This window comes from Nannospalax galili, unplaced genomic scaffold (genome assembly GCF_000622305.1).
Source record: "Nannospalax galili isolate Female #2095 unplaced genomic scaffold, S.galili_v1.0 scaffold309, whole genome shotgun sequence".
Taxonomy (NCBI): Eukaryota; Metazoa; Chordata; class Mammalia; order Rodentia; family Spalacidae; genus Nannospalax; species Nannospalax galili.
Genome location: NW_008359589.1, coordinates 2,065,494 through 2,087,033, shown reverse-complemented (window position 1 = coordinate 2,087,033; position 21,540 = coordinate 2,065,494). Strand labels below are relative to the sequence as shown.

Genomic DNA, 21,540 nt, shown 5'->3' with positions numbered 1-21,540 from the left:
AAAGATTAGTTAGAATTTAAATTATAGTTAGACTAAAAAAGATCAAGAAGGCTGAAACTCCCTGGCATGCATTTTTGTGCCCTCCCAGAATACCTGGCACTGTGGCCTCTTCAAGTTTATATTGAGTTAAAGAATATGAAGAGACAGCATTTCTAGATGATCTTTCTGATTAACACCAGCTTTTGGCTCAGGTCATTTATTTATAGTTTTGTACAATGACAGAAAATCCAGACTATCTGACCCTTCTAGCTCCGAATAACAACACAGAAAGATCTAAAACCACACACATTTTTCTGTTGTACAAAAGCAGAGTGGTCGATGAGTTCCAGAAGCAGTCAGTGTTTATAAACATCTACACGCATGGTTTAATAAACATCCAATTTTATTTACAAAGCATTAAAGCTTCAGCAGTAAGTACCCAAAGCTAAATCTCATCTTGTACAAAACTACAGAACATTTTAAAAAACAAAATGGAGAGTTGGGGAAGATGACAAAAGGGAGGATAAGAATATACATATATTACAGAAATCAAGACATCTAACTCAAGTGGACAGAGGGTTTTAGGAGCTGACAAAAAATTTCCAAAAGCATAAATATTAGGAGCTGCTGCCAGAAACAATCTGACAGGGTTTTAGCTGAATTTCTCAGAAGCCAGCAGAGGAAATGGACACAGCATAAGCATCAGGACATACAGATGGAGGAAAGCAAGCTACTTCGCACATGGAAACAAGGCAGAAAACCCTCTATCAGTTTACACACTACTGTAGTGTGCTGCAGAGTCATGGAATGGATATAACGTCTGCAAAACAAAACCATGTCCTATGAGCCACTTACCTACCAACTGCAACCCCTGGTCTCACTCACATGGAATTCACAAAGAACTTAAGGAAGAAGAAATGGCAACTAAAAACATACACATTCTGCATCTGACTCTGGGAGAGATGTTTCCAACTTCTGAAGTAGGGGCTGGAACAAAGGAGCTCTGCGTGATGTGGCCCACTGTGATTTCTACAGGTAATCAACGTGTTTGACTACCTAAAGAAGCCTCTACCAATTAGCACAGGATTTAGACTCCCCTTTGAAAATGCTGAAAAGCATGACCCAGGGAATCTAAAAGCTATCCCCACAGACATTACTCTTCCCACACCTGGCTTGCTGACTCTGGATTTTCAAAAAATTTCAAATACATTACTGTACACATCTGTCCAATTTGCTATTTTTATTAAAAGAATAGCAAATGCAGAGAGAGAGAGAGAGAGAGAGAGAGAGAGAGCACAAGAGTGAGAAAGAGAAGGAAAACAAGCTAAGCAGCCTTTCATAGAAAGGAAGTAACTGAAAACAGGAAAAGGGGCCTGGCTACAGGAAGGGACATGCTGTAGCTGATGGGGACAGGTTTCCACAGACAATAATTTAAAGAATATACCTTGATCTTTGATTTGAACCAAGCTACTGTTGCTTTGATTTGGGGGGGGGGGGGTTTCATGTCAATCCTGGCATTGGCATCCCACCCCCATAAAAAAGAAGATTGTGGAGAAATACACCTTGCTTTGTTTCCAACTCTACAAGTCAGCAAAGGTAATTTATAAACTATTGATGATACTTAGCTGGAAATGGATAAAACTAATTTCCGCCCCAAAAAACCAACCATGATTACTGAAACAGATCCAATACCAGAAAATAAAAAAAAAGCAATGCAAGGGAAACCCCTGAATCTCTTAGAACCCCGCTCCTGAGCAAAATGTGGTAAGAGGACAAGGGGGCCTTCTTGCCTTTTCTGTCAACTTGAAACCTTGCTTTTCTGCCTAACACACAATATGGACATACAGGAAGCAACTGGGAGCGAAGGTTAAAATTGAAAGAAACAGAAAATGCAACAGTTTTCCTAGGATAATGGTAGCAAAATTTCAGATAAGAACAAGTCACTCAAGGACATGCATTGTAGATGGAAGGCAAGTAACAGATGGGAAATAACAAGTCCAAACCGTGTGAGTTCAAGTTAGGTGAGTAAAAACTGGCATTTTTCATCAGCAACACAACCAAGTATGAAGTTGAAATGAGTCAATCTCCTGACGTCTTCATGAATCCTCATTCCTGAGAGCCTATTTGGACTTATGCTTGAAAGGGAAGGCAGGGACGTGTGCTCTTCTTCCACAATTCACTTCTTCATTCAAACATAAAATCCACTCCTTCCACCCCCTGGGTGGGAGGCAGAGGCCTTTGTTTTCAATTAAAGCCAATCTCAAATGACTGACCACACTGTCCAAAGGCTACCTGACGGCAAAGTGGGGAAGAACGAAGAGCTTCAAGGTCTTCACAACAGTTCTGAGATTGCTCCTCCTGCTAAGAGATTAGATACCAAAAGATCTCTTTTAGCATCACCTTAGACCAGTTTTGAGTCTATGAACAGAAATATCATGGGAGCTAGATGATGCATTTCAAACACACATGGGCCACAGATTTTCCCCTTTAAAGAAAAAGTTGTAACTCCAACTCCCAATCACTCTTTACTGAAACAATAAACAAGCTAAACTCCAAATCCCCACCCAATACTTTTTCGGTACTATCTCAAATGTGTGTGGATGGAGTACAAAATTATGAGCAGTCTATTACTAAGCTGATAACCATTCTCTATGATGGTAACAAATAATGGTTAACAACCTAAAAAACGCAATACATAAAAAATTCTAGGGTGCCAACCCTTTCAATCTTTCATATATTTGACTAATCAGTCACTAAATGATTAATGGTGAACAAGAAAACATTTTTCAAAGCTCTACTGTTCCTTAAGTGACATTCTTATCACCTTGGAATCCCAAGTAAAGTGAAATGTTAATGAAAGCTATGCACCAACAACTGATCAGTGAATAAATCCTAAGTAGTAAAATCAAATAACCACTTCCCTGATTACGCCATAGAAGCTGCTCAACTCCTGAGGGACATCTTTAAATGGGCTGCTGGGAAATATTAACTAGGAAGTATAAAAGAGAACAAGGTGAAGAGAATCTTCCCAGATGTCATTTGAAATGAGGGATTACATGCTGTTTGGAGGTAAAATGGTGAAAAATAATTGCTCAAATTATGAAAGAAAAGCATTTATAAAGCTGCTTTAAAATTTATTTTTAAAATGAAGTTCCATTACAAATGAAAACTGGCGATAAAAATATACTCACATTTGCCTGAGAACAGACTGAAATTAGGACAACATACAAGCTATCTACTGAATGCTACATTGTTAAAAATCAAACTTTTTGTAATTTCAAAAGATAAAAAATTTGTATTTGGCACTTATTTTTCATAAATCTCAATATGAAACATAATAATGAATTTCATGAATTGATTTTAAAAACTTAAGATAATAGAAAACACTCTACTAGGCTCAGTGCCTTTAGCACTTTAAGGCTGGTATCACTGACTAATCCCACAGGTACCATGACTAATTTGTACTTAACAGTTTTAGAAGGACACAGCATCCTCATTTTAAGCATTAATCATGATAAGGAAAAGGGATCTGATCTGACCTTTAATAACAGGCACTCAAGATGACTACTGAGCACCTTCTCCTAGCTGTATTAGGTGTTTCTACACCTTCCCCATTCTTGTGAAAATACATACATATATACATACACACACAGGCTTACTGAAGAATCAGGCAACAAACCAAAACCAAAGCATGCAGCACTGTTAGCAAGGTAATACAGAAACAGCAACACAAAGGCCTGTAGCATCCACCCCACAGGAATAATATTTAGTTGCAGCATACAGGAAATCTCCAGTAATATAACATTAAGGAAAATTCAGCTTAAGATAAATAGTTATTTTTGGTCTCAGCCCAATCCAGAGTGGCCAAAGAGAACATTCAGACATGATTTCCAAATTCTACATTAGTTAGCCAGGAAGACCACACAAAATGAAAGAATAAGTATCAAATAAGTATCAAGTTTTAACAGAACCTATAAATTAGTCTTTGACTTCATTTTTTTAAGAAGGAAGAGGAAAAGAGGGAAGAAGAGGAAGAGAAGGGAGAAGGAGGAGGTGGGAGAAGGAGGAGGAAGAGGGAGAAGGGAATGAGGAAGAGAAAGAGGAGGAGGAAGAAGAGGAGGAAGGAAGGAAGGACAGATACCCAATACCAGGCATTTAAACCTGCCATGGGTGTTGTAAGTGCCTGGGTGGTTTAGGCCCAGAAGGCAGTAGTGCAGAGTATCCCAAGGCAGGACAATGCTTATGGTGCCCATTTTTCCTAGACACAGCACTTCTCACTTTGGCCTGTGCCCCTCCAACAGACCCAGTTGGCACTGGTGTCTACCATCCCATGAAGGGGGCCTTAAGATTATTTCTGTGACAAACCACATCTTTGTGGTGTTTTGCTGAGGGGGTTACTGCCAAGGAACCCTAGATCTTGGACAACAAGCAAAACAGAGCTTCTGCTCTAATCTCAAGATTGGGAGAGCAGCTAAGGTACCTGAGATACAGGTATCTGGTAGATGGTACTGAGTCAGCTGGCCTGTCCCTAGATAGTCCTCAACTCAGGGTCCCCCTCACCAGGCTTCCCTCAACAGTGTCCTCATGGGTACTGGCTCTCCAAGGCTATCCAACACTGATGAGCTGTGTGACATGAAAGAATTTTTGGTAACCCCAGATTCCAGATTAACAATGGTCTATTTGCTTTCCAGTTTCCCCCTGAAATCCCTATTCTCCCATTGCAACATACAACAGAAAATAGCAGCTTTTTATTAATCAAGGTTTATGGGATGGATTCTATAATAACCAGCTGCACATATTAACAACAGCTGTCATTTATCCAGCTTGAACATCACATGACCTATACCTGTAGCAGTCAAACAATTTGAATCTAATGCAAAAGTCCCATTAAAGGGAGTTCACAAAAATTAACCCATGATACAATCCTTACACACTAGACTGCTGGTTTGTTTTTGAGTGCTGTGGGTAGAACTCAGGGTTTGCACATGCTAGGCAAGCTCTACCACTGAGCTATATCCCAAAACCTTTGACTGATTTTTTTGAAGATAGCTCAGTTACAGGCATTCTGGATCAGATTTTATATCTTAACACTAGGTGGAAAACAATGGCTACATACTACATTCTACTGACAATCTCTGAAGTATCAAAGAACATGAGATCTAAACATCTGTTTTCCTCAGGGGTCCCTGAGGGCCTCAGGCAAATCAGCAGTTTAGTTTTTGCTTGCCCAGGGCCCTCCAAGACAACCGTACTACTGAATGATGCACTACCCTCAACCAAAGAACCCCCACAGAGGATATGATAGGTTGTCCTGAAAATAAGCCTTCTGTTGGAGTTATCTGGGACTTCTAGTGTCACTGTTCTCTCCTAGATTTGCAGCCTCACAAAGCCCTACACTGTACTGCACCTAGTCAATGAGGCCACGGGCAACTGTACTGAAGGTCTTAGAAACCAGGCCTCAAGCGCTCTGCTGCAGTTTTACTAATGATCCTGCTTCTCAGCACTCTAGAATTTAATCTATTCTGGAGATTTCCATTCAGGAAGAGATCAGTGAACAAAGGTCAAAGAAGAAAGGAGAACATGGGGAGGAGGGTATACAGAGTCCAAGGAGAAGCACACGCTGCATGAATCATGAGCTGCAGACCCAGGAGCCACTCTGCCTGTGTTATAAAATGGAGCATTCCCCTGGCCCCACAATGGAAAAGTTTCTCTAGTCAAAAGCTGTTAAAATAGTTGCCACCCTTTAAGGCTGACCCACTTCTGTGTTTAACAAAAGTAATTAGAAAGTAAAAGGCTAGCATGAAGTACCCTGCTCCTCCAAGACACAAGTTCTAGCCTTTAGTGAGGTCAGTACTTCTTTCAACCTTAAAGTGACCACCATGATAATGTCCTAAAAGACCCTCAATAGAAGTCTACTCTACTAGAAGGGTTTGAAATGCTGACTTGTATAAATATACCATATGTATTTTACACACAATGCAAAATTTTACTGCAAATTTTCTTCTACCACCAAGACAGTAACGCTAACGTACATATTCAGTATTTGAAGATTTTAGGGAATAAAAAAGTCATTCCCCTGAGGCTGTGTAAACTTTCTAACATTTTGACTTTAACTTTCATTTAGACATTTAGGTATTGTTATTGTTACTGGTAATGAACATATCTATTATAATCAAAATTTTAAGTCATTCTATTATTGAGGAATATGTAAGCTTTAACAAACTTTGTAATGATTTGCCATTTATTATACATACTTCCTATTGAAAAGCACAAGATTAATTTTATTATGGAAAAATTTTTTTAAATTTTGTGGTGATGCAGTTCAAACATAGGGCCTTGCACAAGTTAGGCGATTGCTCCTCCACTGAGCCAAATCCCCAAGCCTTTACAGAATGGTTCTGAAAAAGCAGTGAGACTCTGTCCTAAAGTGTTTTGGTTAATTTAATATATCTGTAGCCACATTTTAAATAATGCTAAAGCAAGTGGGCTTTGTGCCAGTAAAATCTACTTAAACTTCAAATTGGGTTCTTATGAATTGGCAGTGCTTGCGCAAGAAGTGAGCTAGGGAAGACCATCCTTATTTCTAAGTGGTCAATTATTCATCTGCAGCCAATCACTGATCTGTGCTCTTTGTTGGCAATGCCCATATAACACACAGCCTTAGAGGACTGAATATGGAGGCAGTAATGCTTAGTAGTGAGGGACCATAAATACTGCTGCAGGGGAAAAGACACTGGTACTCAGTGGTACAGTGCTGCAGTACAAAAAAACTGGTCTAAATCTAGCAAACTTAAGAGACTAATGACTGAGTCTTTCTTCAGTTTCTCTTTAGAAAATAATTCCTATTTATAGACAATGATTAACTAGCATAAAATACATATTAAATAAGAAATTCTGCTTTTTGTATTCTAGTATTTATCATGTAGATTAACACATTTAGATTAAATTTTAAAGCATGAAAAACTTAAAATACAACTGACATTTTATCAACCATGCCTCTATTAGCCACAAAAAACCCAGTGTTTTATTAACAAAAGCAGTGCTTTCATCTATATGTATATATAATACACACACACACACACACACACACACACATAATATATATCCAAAACCCAATGATATCTGAGTGGAAATGGGCTCTAATTTATTATTATTTTCCAAAGAAATACCATTTAGCTGGGTTCACAGGTATTTTCTAGGAAATAGAGATGGCTCTCCATTCCTCAATAAAACTCCTTTAATCATTCGTATAAAAGCAAGTAAATCCAAATATTCAGTTTCAAAGGTTAAGATGTTAAGAAGCTACCCACAAGAGTGTAGTTTCAGACTTTTTGGCAATTTCCTCCTATATTCAGATATTGGGGGGTGTGATGGCTAATCCTGGGTGTCAACTTGACTGGATCTGGGATTAAATGAAATGAGGGAGATCTTCTTGATTGGATCATCTAAAGCACACCCTAAGTGTGGGTGTTACCTTCTGATGGCAGCCCGTATAAAAGGCCAAGGCAGAGGAAAACGCCAGGCTTCTTGCTGCTTGCCTTCTCCCTCACTGGTGAGTTGTCTTGCTGCTGTAGACTGAAGACTAGCTGATCTTTTGGATTCATCAGACCTTCAGCGCCAGATTGGGACTACTGAGAGGCATCCAGCCTCATGGACTGAGTGACTACGGATTCTCAGCCTCTCCAGTGTGGTGCAGCCATTATTGGACTACTCGGACTCTATCCTGTGAGCTAAGCTGATAAATCTCTATACATATATATTCATTCTACTGGTTCTATTTCTTTGGAGAACCCTGACTAATACAGGGGGGAAACCCCGAAGCCGCATTTTCTTCTTTAACATGGTACTAACATTTTCTTCCACACTGTTGGGACAAAGGAACTACCACTTGTAGCATTTGAATAACACAGTAAAGATACTGTAGTTAACCAGTCAGGGCCTATATGAAACAAGGTTGTATTTCTAGCTATTTGGTTCTTTCATCTGAAGCAAAAAACAAAAGATCCACCCACAAATAAAAAAAAAAAAAATCTAGGGCAAAGCAAATACAATCTAAGAAATGAATTAAACTACAGGCTCTTAATCTTTTTGGGTCAGACACTTCCCTACAGGAATCTAATGAATGGCAGGGGTATTCTCTTTAGGAAAATACTCATGTAATGCTTTGTATATATCAGGAGAATGGAAGACCCTTGAAATCTATTAGGGTACCTAAGGTTGAAAGCCAATGAATTAAGACAATCTTGGTTTAGCTTTTTTTTTTTTTGCCCTTAGCAGCTTAAAATGCAGAGATTACTTGATGCTAGGGAAAAGGAAGGGGGTGGGGGGGTCAGGTCCCCACTGCAGTTAAGGAAGTCAGTAGCTGTACAAAGCAAGGCCACAAAGCAAGCTGGACAGTGCTCCCAATGTGTCCTTACCTGTCAAGGGCTGGCTGAGCTCCGCCTGCACTTTACCCTTCGTTGATCCTTCCAGAGGTAAACCTCTGTCCCCTTTGTAGAGTTTCGGTTTAAATGGAGAATCTTTCTCTTTACCTTTTGATCCTTTAGGCCGGCCTGCTTGCTTCTTCTTGGATTTACCATCCCCCTTCACACCCAGTAGTGGATGGACTTCTGCAGGAAGACAAGACACTCATGCAAGACAGTCCACATTAATACTGATCCTCACAGCCCAGTCAAACCTTTGAATGCAAAGAATATCACTCTGTGTCCCAGATCACTAATCCATGAAAATGACTACCCCTTGCTAGACCAAAAGGTACACACAGCCTATATTGTTTATGCCAAGAAACAGCAACTCTAAAAAGAGTTAAAATACTTACTCACACAATATCAAACCAAGCCAGAATAGGAATGTATGTGGAACACACACATACAACACAGGCATACTAAGTCAAAAAACAAATGGATAGATCAGGGCAAGAGTCCTCACTGCATCACTTTCTGTGAGAGCAGGGGAGTTATGCAACTTCAGTCTAAATTTTCTACTTTGTAAAGAAGAATAGTAAACTAATGCAGGGTTGATACGAATGTGAGCAATGGTATAGACTGTACACTAGCACCTAGAACAGAGTAGGCACATCAGTGAAATGCACAATTGCATAATTAACTGATCTGTGCTCAGCTATAAGAAAAAAGAATGGAGGAGGCCTAATGGTAAACACTACCCTGTCCCAGTTCATTGCAACACATGGTAACAGAAGTTCCCGATCCCATTGCAAAAGCAAGTAAGAAGAAAGAAACAACTGTGCAGATCTGACTGGAACTTTACCACTCAAACACTATATGAGAAAAAAAATAAAAAGATGAGTAGTTCAAAGAAACAAATTCCAAGCCTTGCATCAGAAGACAAAGTATGTTATCTTGGGCAAAGTATCAAAGGGCAGAATATTCCCATTTTAAAAGTAAACACTGATGAAATCATTACAGAGCTGTGAAAACTATTTTTAAAAGACTCATTGGGGCTGGAGAGATGGCTCAGGAGTCAAAAGCACTAACTGCTCTTGCAGACGACCCAGGTTCAGTTCCCAGCACCTACATGGTGGCTAACAACCATCTGTAACTCCAGTTTCAGGGGATCTGACACCCTCTTCTGACCTCTGCAGGCACTGCATGACACAGGTGCATTTATATACACTGCAGGCGTAACACTCATACACATAAAAATAATAAATATTTTTTTAAAGACTCATTAGAAAACTCCTTTAAGGTTAAAAAATAAAAAAATCAATCAAATAGGAAATTACTAATTTGTGCCAGAGTATAAATTAATGCACCTGTAGGCACCATGGATTGAGAGGTGGCTCTTACCATCATTCGGTACTCCTTGAAGTTCTATATTGGTAGTTTTAGGTTTCTTCTTCGGTGGCTGGGACCCATCTGCTGAAGACTGCCTCTTCTTCTCTGAACTAGCCCCTTCATCCATCAAAGAGGTTGGGACTGCATCCGGTGGGGGGCCATAAGGATTTTCTTCAGGGTCTTCTACCTCAGGGGCAATGGGTAAATACAACAGAGCCTTTGAATCTTCCAGCTCTTCATCACTATTTGGAACAGGATCAGACAAGGGATTGGAAAAAAAGATTTGGAGAAAGTTGCTTAAACCATGAGCCATTCAGCCCTTCTTCTAGCACCTATATTGTAGCATATACAACACATAGATCTAGACTTTAAGAAAGCCAAGCTGAATACAGGAGATCAGATAACAGGACAGCAGAAATCAATAATCATAAATAGAATAAATTCATTATTTTTGTTTCTTAAAATTCTGTTATCTCAGGGAGCAGGGAAAAGGATTAGAGAAGAAAATCTACATCACATTTCTTGCTCTGTCTATTAATAAGCTAGGGGAGCTGAGCAGTACACAAACAATACGCACAGTACCGCCATGTTCACCCTTCCAGGTCACTCACCTACTACAGAAGGCAGCAATGGGATCCACACTGGTCACATCCACCTCCTCGTCTTCTGCAGCATCAGCCCCTGCAGGACAGAACATGGGAAAGGTTTAAAAAGAAGTAGAAAATGGCTTTTTGCCTGAGGATAACCCAATAGCTCATTTCACTTAATCCCTTAACAAACAGGGGCTGAATTTCTACCGGATACGAACATTGGGAACAGAGATGATCAAGAAAGCTGGGAGTGGTTCTTCAGTAAAAGTTTCATCATCTACCCAGGAAAAGAGACAGGATCATTTCAACTTAATGCAGTAAAGGCTACATTAAAGCAATGTGCTTGGTGGACAGACACAGAGAACTGATTTATGTGGAAGTCTAAAAAGGTTCACAAAACATAATCTGAGACTGTCAAAAACAATTCACAATGTTTTTTATTCCTGGGGCGGTGTTCCTAAAATCCATGAGTCATATATGTAAACTACCTAATACCCAAAGGGGAAGAGAACTTTCAAGATGGAGAGATCTAATCTCAATCCTGATTCCCTAATTCCTAGCATGATGAAGTAGCCCAGGAGTCAATGATCTGTCCATCAATTATAGTGCCAGGTAGGCATAGTAAACATCCACACACAGAAACTCCTACAATGTGGGAAGCCCTATGATAGACACCATGAGGTTAGTAAGTCAAATACTAAGCCAGGTGAAGTCTGGCACACATATTATCTCAGTACTGGGGAGAGGAAGGTTGAGGCAGAAAGACTGCAAGTTTGAGGTCAGGTGGGGTCACATAGAGAGACCGTCTCCAAACAGCAACAAAAGAGTCAAATCTTTATTTTCCATGAAGTCCTATTTAGAAATTTAGAACATAAGATCTAACTTCAGGGTTCTTACAGGTTAGGCATAAACTAAGTGCTTTACATGATTATTTAATTATTTGATACAATACTAAGAGATGGATACTATTATTATTCCTATCTTTCAGATAAAGGGATTCAAGTTTAAGTATTTTGACAAACACTGTCCCATGCCACAGCCATGCTCTTGACCTTTCTCTTACTAACAAGTGATAGAAGACAGGACACAATCTGTGTGCTTTGCAGGGGCTGCATGTAAAGCCCCACTTAATCACCCAAAATTAATCAGGAAATGCATATGAAATGTGGAGAGGTGCTTGAACTGTGGTGATACCTATGGGAGTCCATATCAAAAGTATATAAATTAAGACTCCCCAAACACTGCGAAAACTGCAAATGCTTAAAGGAAAAATGTGACAGATTAAGTGCTGGAATACACTTACAACACAAATTAAGAATGTTAAGTGAAGCAGCTTTTCCTTTCGGAAGCACTGTCTGAAATTAAGAAGCATTACCTGTTTGCTCAGGCTCACTCTTATCTTCATCTTCAATATCAAACTCTGATTCCCTTTCCTCATATTCTACATTTTCATCCAACTCTTTGAAATCTGGTGCAAATGCACTCCAATTTTCCTACAACAAAATGTACAATTTCATCACATGAGAAAGCAGCAACAATATAAGTTCTGAAAGCAAATTTAGTCTAATACTAAGACTAAATTTGGGATATAAGAATAGAATCTTGGAGCCGGGCATGGTGGCACACCTCTTTAATCCCAGCACTCAGAAGGCAGAGGCAGGCGGATCTCTCTGAGTTCCAGGCCAGGCTGGTCTACATGGTGAGTTCCAGGCCAGCTGGGGCTACAGGAAGACCCTATCTCAAAAAGACCAAAAACAAACAAACAAACAAACAAACAAGAAAATCTAGGCCCAGACATGGTGGCACATGACTTTAATCCTAGCACATGGGAGGCAGAGGCAGGTGGATCACTGTGAATTCAAGGTCAGCCTGGCCTACATAGTGAGTTCTGGTCCAGTCAGGGCTATATAGTAAGATCCTATCTCCAAAAAAACTAAAAAAAGTAAAATAAAATAAACTGAGCTGAAAATAAGAAAAGCAAAAAGACTTTTAAAATGTTGTAGAAAATACCCATGAAAACAATGCTAGTTGGCCAGCTTGAAATCAAGAACTTCCCACTGAAGTAAAGCTAGATACAATGAACTTAATTAGGCTGCAAGAATCATACCCCAAAGAAATTAAGGTAGAATTTATCTTACTTTGTATAAAGGTTTTTGATTTAAAAAAAAAAAAAAAAAAAAAGTATATCTAGTTTCAAAGCATATCAACCAGAAAAATACTTACTACTTGATTTTGGGCCCAAATGGACACCACTCCACTAGAAATGGATGCTATGATGGGTCGGACAGGATGCCACTAAAATGCAATGAGAGAGAAGAATTGACTGTAAGAACAGATTCATGGCATTCTAAAGTGTGTGAGCTACCAAAGCAACAACCTGCTCTACTCACAGCCACATCCAGCAAGAGCTCCCCTCTGGTCCCATGCAGGATCTTCACCAGGTTGCCAATGCTCTTCTCCCAAATGTATAGTGCATGCTGCCGGGCAGAGCCTGCCACTATGTATTCCCCATCCCCAGAGAAGCAACACTTTTTCCACGGGGTCCTAAAAGAAAAAGTTCCCAGGACGAACTAGAACTGGAGTCCAGGCAAAGAACTACCACATCCTCTCCTAGGCTGCAATACCTTACCTGTTCACCAAGTCCTGCAGTTTTTGCATGGGCTCCGGCTCTCCATCCCTTCCACAGGTTAAAATTTCTCTCCCATCATAAACCCTGATTATTCGATCTGCTGTGTTAATTAGAAAGCAACTATAGAAAGGAGAAATATATTCAGTTAGAAACCAGTTCCTATTAACATTTTCTATTACTACTGTTTAGAACAGTACCACAACACAATTAACTAAGAAAATCCATGATTAAATGCTTATATTACCTTCTTGTCACTTTCCAAACCAATAAAGTGAGAATATATGTGCTTTATCCTTCCTATGCATCCTTGAACCCAACATGTTCATATTATCAGAATTAACTGAGATCTATGACCTCTAAACAAAAACTAGCATGCTAAAGTCACAAGTTCATAATGTATAATGTTCAACATATATAAATACTTCATTTCTCTGGCCTGTTTTATACATAATATGTTCTTAATGAGCTGATAAACCAAATGTTTATTTTTTTTATTATTATTTCTATTTATTTGGGGGGAGGAGGGTACACCTGTGCCATAGTACACATATAGATGTCTGTTCTAGTTTGTTCTTTATTGCTGTGACAAAACACTCTGACCACTACCAACTGGGGAGGAAAGGGTTTATTTAGCTTGTATCTCCCAGGTCGTAGTTCATCAGGGAGCCCAAGGTAGGAACTAAGGGCAGGAGCTGGGGCACAGGCCATGGAGAAATGCTGCTTACTGGCTTGCTCCCCTGGCCCCTGCTCAGCCTGCTTTCTTATGCAACACAGGCCCACCTGCCCAGAGGTGGCACCACCCACAGTGGGCTGGGCCCTCCCACATCACTCATCAAGAAGATGCCCTTCAGACATGGCCACAGGCCAGTCCAACAGAGGCAATTCCCCAACTGAGGCTCCCTCAACCCAGGTGTGTCAAGTTAACACTAAAGCTATCCAGCACAATGTCAGAGGAAAACTTGAGGGAGTTGGTTCTTTCCTTCCACTATGTGGGTCCTAGGAATTGAAATTAGATCTTCATATTTGGCAGAAACCTCCTTACCCACTGAGCCTAATAACCTTCCAACAACGAAGACATGACTACTAGCTCAATCAGGGAAATAATATGAACCCAAGAACCAGTTTCTAACAGCTTCAGTAAGCTTTATAAATTTTATATACATAAACATAAAACTGTAAATCTTTTTTTTTTGGGGGGGGGGTGTCTCACTGTATAGCCTTGGCTCATTTGCTCTATGTAGACCAAGTTGGCCTTGAACTCAAAGAGATCTGCCTGACTCTGCCTCCTGAGTACTAGGGTTCAAAACATTTGTCACACACCAGGCTCCATTCACTTTTAAACTTGTCCTTTAAAAAATAAGATCCGCTTGGGCATGGTAGTACCTATCTGAAATCTCAGCACTCAGAAGTGCTGAGGTAGGAGGATCACTGATCTAGGGCAGCCTGGGCTATATAGTGAGGTCCTGTAAATAAAACAAAAATCTCATACACACAAACAAGACAAGGAGTCTCACTCACCTCCCCTTCCGAGCAAATTCAATTGACTTAATGGCTGTAGTATTGCTTGTTCCCGTCGTTACTCTGAAGGAAGCAACAAGATCCTGAGAATCTGTTTTTAGGACCAAGATCTAAAGTTTACAGAACAAAAATATAAAAGTAAATATTCTAATAACTAATAGTAATTAGACCTAGCTTCTGTTTCTAAAACTGTGCAAAGACCTAGTAAAACTCCAAACACCTCTATCCCTCATGTGTTCAACCTTATTAAACTGGTATTACCTTTTATTTCTTCAAATAAAGCATATAATCTTAACAATCTATTCTTGTTTTTGTTTTTTTGGTCTTTTTGAAACAGGGTCTCCCTGTAGCCCCAGCTGACCTGGAACTCACTATATAGACCAGGCTGGCCTTGAACTCAGAGATCTGCCTGCCTCTGCCTCCTAAGTGCTCGGATTACAGGCCTGTGCCACCACACCTGGCCAACAATCTATTTTTGAAACATGATGTTTAACATCATTCACAGAATAGCCCAGAAGTGGAAGCAACCCAAGCAAGTATCCATTGATAGCAGTAAAATATGGTACATACATGCAATATTAGTTAACTCTGAAAAAGGGGGAAATTTTGACATATGTTACAACAGTTACCTGGAGGACATTATCCTAAGTGAAATAAATCAGTTGTAAATGGGGAAATACAGTATTATTCTATTTACATGAGGTGCTTACAGTGGTCAAATTCATAGACAAAACAGAATGATGGTTGCCAAAGCCTGAGGACTACAATACTTGACAGTGTAGTTTTGCAAGATAAAAAGTTCTGCAGAGGATGGTGTTGAGACTTGATGCACTGAATACACTGAACTTAACATTTAAAATGCTTAAAATGATGAATTTTATGTGCATCTATTTTTTTTTTTTGCAGTGGGGCTAGAACCCAGAACCTAACATAAGTGAGGTAAGCACTCTACAGCTGTTAATGTACATCTTAACCATGTTTTTTAAAATAGCTGCCAAAAGAAACACCTACAATGTATACCAAAAAGAAGAGTCAACACCTTCCAAACATCCCAAAGGGCAAGGCCAGAAGTTTAATAAGAAGAAAAAAGATGATAAAGTCTCAGTATTCTAGATTAAGCTGATTTAAATTATACTGTATTTTTGTGTGTGCATGTATACACTTGTGCAGTTTATACTGTGTTTTTTACAACTAGATATTAAGACATTTTCATCAACTGTGTTATAGTTGATAACATGACTCTTAAATATTTTAATTACTCTTTTAATTACTAACTGGTAACAATCCTTATGTCTTTTTATTTTACTGCTTTTTCTGGTGTGAGAGATCAAACCCATGGCCTCAAGCATGCAAGAACTCCACCAACTGAGCTATAAACAACCCCCCCCCCTTTTTTTTTGTTGCTTCTTGAGCTAAGTCTTGCGATGCAGTCCTAAACTGGCCTGGAACTCACTATTTAGTCCAGGCTCTCCTTGAATTTGGAGTGATCCTCCTGTCTCTGCCTTCCAAGTGCTGGAATTATAAACATGAGCCACTACACCCAGCCCCCATTCTTATCTAAATTAAATAATCTGTCTACTCAAAATTCAAAGAACAGAAATAATTAAGGCATGAAAGAAAATTAACTATATTTGGCAAAGTCAGGAACCACACTTATTCCAGAAATAAAAAACATAGAGAAGCAAAAGAAGCAAATAGAAAATGAGCTCACAGCTTACCTTGCCTTTTGCGTTTCCTGTATAGATATATTCCCCTCGCCTATCAAAAGATGCGACCACGTTCAAATCAGAGTCATCGTCTACCGGCAGAACAACATGTTTGGAATCTGAAAGGGTCAACATGACAGGAGCAGATTTCATGGGACACACGAGAACCTTGTTCCTGTTTAAAAATATGAACAGCATATTGGCTATTGCTTTGGTACCAGCAGGCTTATTTCCTGTCCTTTTCTCTGTCCCTGTCTACTCCCCTCATTGGCTCTCCCAGTACCAGCAAATTTGAAATGGTGTAAAAACATAAAAGCTACAGATCTAATAACAGGGAACAGACTGAATAAAAGTATGAGAGCCTATTTTGAAAAAATGTGATTAAAAGATTTAATTAGCAAAATATTAAAGTAAAAACAAAATACTGATAATAGCTATGCAAAAAAATGTAAATGTATGTACATCAAATATGGCCTGGGCTATGAAGCACTGTATAATGAGCTTTATACTTTAAAGAGAAATAAGACTATAAGAGATCCCACAGAAATTAAGTTATGTCTAGGTAGTGGGATGCTGGGTAACTTTTTCTTAATTGTAGTCTTAATATTAAATTGTTTCCTCTTACTACAGAAATCTAAAGAATCAAGGTCAGGGCATAATTATTACATTTATTCCCACCTTCAGTCATTTCCAAAGTCTTAATACTGATCAGTTATAATCTCCTTACAATATATTCAGTAGAGCCAACCTAGACAGAAAAATTATTTTATATAGGTTTGATAAGATGTTGTGTTTGCCTCCTAAAACCTTAAACTGAAGTTGTCATAGCCCAGAGCTAATCCATGTAGAATGAGATCCCGCCCCAGGAAAGTAAGATCTTAAACATACTGATCTCGAGGGTGATACTGGACTTTTAAGATGGGTGAAGGGAATCGAAACCTCTGGTCGCAATCGCCTGAAAGAACATCCCACTGTGACACTATGTTGTCAGTGGAGGCACTCACGAGCTTATGACCATCTCGACTCCAGCTAGGGGGAAAAAAAAGAAGCTAATTTTGCACATGCTCTAATTTAAAGTCTATATTCCACTATTATGGATAAGACATTGACCTAATTGTACAAGTGAACAATTTTTTAAGAACAGTCAAAGCTATAACAAACTTTCTTAACTAATCAATAAATATTTCTATGACTTTTTTTTGTTTCTTTCTTATGACAAACTCATTACGTAGCCCAGGCTATCTTGAACTCTAATCATCCTGCTTCCGTTTCCTAAGTGCTGGGTTTATGGCATACACCACCATGTCTGACAATCACGTTATTTCTATATACAATAATGTAACATTTCAAAATAACACCACAAGTAGCACAGTGAAATAACAGATTTGAGCATCTTTAAAAAGTCCCCAAATCAGCTGAAATTTAAAGACTGATACAACACCAAAAAGGACTTGAGGGGGATTTCAGGGATGAAGAGCTTATGAATTTTCCAAAGTTGACCAAGAAGTGGCATCATCATAGCACAAACAAAATAAAAAAGTATAATAAAGTATAGTATTTTAAAATAATTAAAGCCAGTGTGGTGGCACATACCTGTAATTCCAGCACTAAGGAGGTGGAGGAAGGAGGATCATGAGTTCCAGACAGCCTGGGCTACAGAGTGAGACCCTGTCTTTAAAAAGAAAAATAAAAATTGCTGGGCGTAGTCGGTGCATGATGGAACAAAAATTACGGGTTTGTCTTTTGTGGGTGGCAATGTATGCAGAGGAAATGTTTAGGATAATTATATTGTACACAAGGAAGGCAAAGGGACAGAAAGAAGGTTAAGGTTTCTCTACTTGATTTGAGCTGATAAAACATCAACATTAGTAGGTTGTAGTATACTGTGGTAAGTTAAATATATGTAACATTAAATCTAGTAACCAACAGCCAGGTGTGATGGAGCACATCTGTGCTGGATAGCTGTAGTGTCAACTAACACACCTGGGATGAGGGAGCCTCAATTGGGAAACTGTCTCCATTGAACTGGCCTGTGGTCATATCTGTTGGGCATCTTCTTGATTGTTGAGTGATGTAGGAGGACCCAACCCACTGTGGGTGGTGCCACCCCTGGGCAGGTGGGCCTGTGTTGCATAAGAAAGCAGGCTGAGCAGGGGCCAGGGGAACAAGCCAGTAAGCAGTGTTCCTCCATGGCCTGTGCTCCAGCTCCTGCCTCCAGGTTTCTGTCCTGAGTTCCTACCTTGGGCTCCCTGATGAACTGTGACCTGGGAGATAAGAGATAAAATAAACCCTTTCCTCCTCAGGTTGGTATTGGTCAGAGTGTTTTGTCACAGCAATGGAGAAGCAAACTAGGATAATATCTTTAATCCCAGCACTCGGGACACAGAGGCAGGCAGATCTCTGTGAGTTCAAGGCCAGCCTGGTCTACATAGTGAGCTAAAGGGAGACCCTGTCTCAAAAAAAAATCAAACAAACAAAAAAACAAATAAACCTGTACTATAACTTAAAACTACACAAAGAAATATGCCCAGAAACACTATAGGTAAATCAAAATAGAATTCCTAAAAATTTGTTCAAGTAACCCACAGGAAGGCAAGAAGCAGAGAAAGGAAATACAGAAGGAGGAATGAGAGGGCTCAGTGGTTAAAAACACAGGCTGTTCTTGCAGAAGACCTGGGTTCAATTCCCAGCACCCACATGGCAGCTAACAGTCTGTAACTCCAGTTCCAGGGGCTCTAACACCTTCTTCTGTCTTCCGCAGGGATTGCACGACACGGGTGCACTGACACACATGGAGGCAATATACATATATACACACGTAAAATAAAAATAAAAAAAAAATACAGGAGGAACTAACAGAAAAGGAAAGCCAAACTAATACTAACTGAAAGGGAAATAAAGAGCAACTGCTACTGATGAGCTTAGAAGGCAATATAAAAATAAGCTCAGACATCAGACCTCTCTGCTCAAGCCAGGCATTACTACCCTCCAGCTGTATGATCTTAAGGAAGTTTACAGCCTATTGAGCTTCAATTCCTCAACTACAACAGGAATGGTAACAGGATCTACATCCAGAGGACTACTGAGAGAATTAAAGTTAATGCATATAAAATTCCTATTCCAATGCCTGGCATATAAAAAGTATTTAGAAAAGAGTAATTATTTGTATCAGAGATGGGGCAAATGTATTAGGTCCTAGACTTGACTCCAAGGACAAAGGACAGCAGAAAAAAGCTAGTGACATGACTATGAGGGACTATGGGAGACTATGGGGGACTAACTTCAAATCTGCACACAAAAGGATTGGGGTACCTCTCCCACCAGTTCTACAATACTTACAATCAACCTCAGGCCTCAGTATACACGTGCATGCCATCTACACACACACACACACACACACACACACACACACACACACACGCACGCACGCACGCACGCACGCACACACGCACGCACTCACGCCATACACATATACAAATAAAGAAAAAAAATTCATTGGGGGGATGGAGAGATGGTTCAGATGTTAAGAGCCCTGGCTCCTCTTGCAAAGGACTTAGATTCAGTTTCCAGCACCCACATGGCAGTTAACAACCATCTGTAACTCCAGTTCCAGAGGATCCAATGCCCTCTTCTGTTCTCCTCAGGCACTGCACAACATAGGTGCTCATACACATACAGGTATAACACTCATACACATAAAAAAATTTGCTGGGCTCAATCCCCAACACCACACACACAAAAAAAGTTAATAAAATAAAAAGTCCTTACCACAAAGAACAGACTGGGTGGATATGTGCACTAATTATTTTAGCAATGCCTCTTGTCAAGAAGTCCCAGATGACAATCCGGCCATCATTACAGCCAACTGCAAGCAGTGTGCCCCACCTGTTAAAGGTGCATGTCAGGGCCATGCTGATGCAATCCAAAGTCCCATCAGCTTCCTATAAAACATACACAGAAACACACCAGGGTTCTCTTCCTTTAGGACATTTCTTTTGAATTTAAATGAGAATGCACACTGAAATGATCTCTGCAAGTATGCTTATACCTCTTAAACTAGTTAACATGAATAAACACTTAAAAAGCTAACCAACAATTTTGGAAACAATGAGCAATTTCTTATACAAACTTTCTGAAGGTCAGTGGGTAAAATATAACAAAGTAACCAGGAGTCATAGTTCTTTGATTACAAAATAAAAATTAAAAAGCTATGAAATAGCCAACATTATGGAAATTAAATAATGTCTAACATTAAGGAAATTAAATAAATTGTTCTACTTCAGTATCAAGCCATAAAAAATCAGGATGACCACACTGAAGCATATGTGAATGTTACAAATGTACACACATAGCTAAATTTAGTTACTATGTAAATACATTCATTGAAACCTGAAAAGCACACACACAAAAAGTTCCTTACAGCTGATGGTACTGTTTGTAAAAAAAAAAACAAAACAAAATCCATCAGGTAAAGTTGTGGGTATTTTTTTTTCCTTTTATTTAATAAAGGAAAATGAAGCTTAAGATTTTATTTTTACATTTATTTATTTATTTTTGGTCTTTTTGAGACAGGGCCTCTCTGTAGCTACAGTTGGCCTAGAACTTGCTATATAGACCAGGCTGGCCTCAATCTCACAGAGTGCTGGGATTAAAGGCATGCACCACCACGCCCGGCAAGATTTAATTTATAGTGAGATTTCTAGCCAATATTGTACATTACCCTTGCTCGAAGTTAAACATCTAATTTATTAATCACAGCAAAATATATATCATGCTTAATTGTTTGTCATCAAATATAATCACAAAGTAGTTACCCTTTTCTATACATCACAACAAAACTAAACTTACCTCTGGATAGTTTTGCCCAAAGGACTCTGCAACAAGTAGGAGAGAGAGTAGATGAAACATAAACTGCACACCAGGAGTCTCACCACCCATGAACACCCAGCTGCGATGACCAAGGGGGAAGTGACACCCTTCCAGGGACTCCCTGAGGTCACACCTATTTCATCATCATACACAGATGGCATCTGCCTCTTTCACGCTTGTTATTTCATAAACATGCAGGCAAGCATTTCTGAGACTGGGAGATGGTGACATCTCAACAAATGGAGTACAAAAGCAGATGAGAATCCCTACCAACTTCTACTTGGGAAAACATTAAAGAGATCTGCAAAAATGTAAAATAATGCCATTCTTCTAATTTTGCTTATTTTCATAAACCCCAGGAAGTGGAAAGCTAACAGTTATCTTGAAGCCTTTGAGAGGGAACTGACACTGATTCTAACCACTCCAACAGCTATCAAAATACCTGAAAGCAAATC

At 39.4% G+C, this 21,540-nt stretch overlaps 1 protein-coding gene across 9 annotated transcripts in view; it reads right to left on the bottom strand.

The window, feature by feature from the left end:
* Window positions 1-364: 364 nt before the first annotated feature.
* Window positions 365-21,540, bottom strand: part of Rbbp5 (RB binding protein 5, histone lysine methyltransferase complex subunit) — a 27,362-nt gene continuing 6,186 nt past the window's right edge. For 2 of the 9 annotated variants that reach the window (XM_008823327.3, XM_029558756.1), the window contains 13 exons: window positions 21,065-21,090; window positions 19,985-20,157; window positions 17,105-17,245; window positions 16,229-16,391; window positions 14,511-14,620; window positions 12,993-13,112; window positions 12,754-12,907; window positions 12,587-12,658; window positions 11,739-11,856; window positions 10,385-10,454; window positions 9,786-10,015; window positions 8,397-8,588; window positions 365-2,340 (listed from right to left, as the gene is read on the bottom strand). In XM_008823327.3, coding sequence (XP_008821549.1) covers window positions 2,312-2,340; window positions 8,397-8,588; window positions 9,786-10,015; window positions 10,385-10,454; window positions 11,739-11,856; window positions 12,587-12,658; window positions 12,754-12,907; window positions 12,993-13,112; window positions 14,511-14,620; window positions 16,229-16,391; window positions 17,105-17,245; window positions 19,985-20,157; window positions 21,065-21,090 — 1,598 coding nt within the window. In that variant the 3' untranslated portion in view covers window positions 365-2,311. Of the gene's footprint in view, window positions 2,341-2,365; window positions 2,969-8,396; window positions 8,589-9,785; window positions 10,016-10,384; window positions 10,455-11,738; window positions 11,857-12,586; window positions 12,659-12,753; window positions 12,908-12,992; window positions 13,113-14,510; window positions 14,621-16,228; window positions 16,392-17,104; window positions 17,246-19,984; window positions 20,158-21,064; window positions 21,091-21,540 lie in introns of those variants that run through there. The other 7 variants (XM_029558755.1, XM_008823328.3, XM_029558758.1 and 4 more) reach the window with 7 other exon arrangements.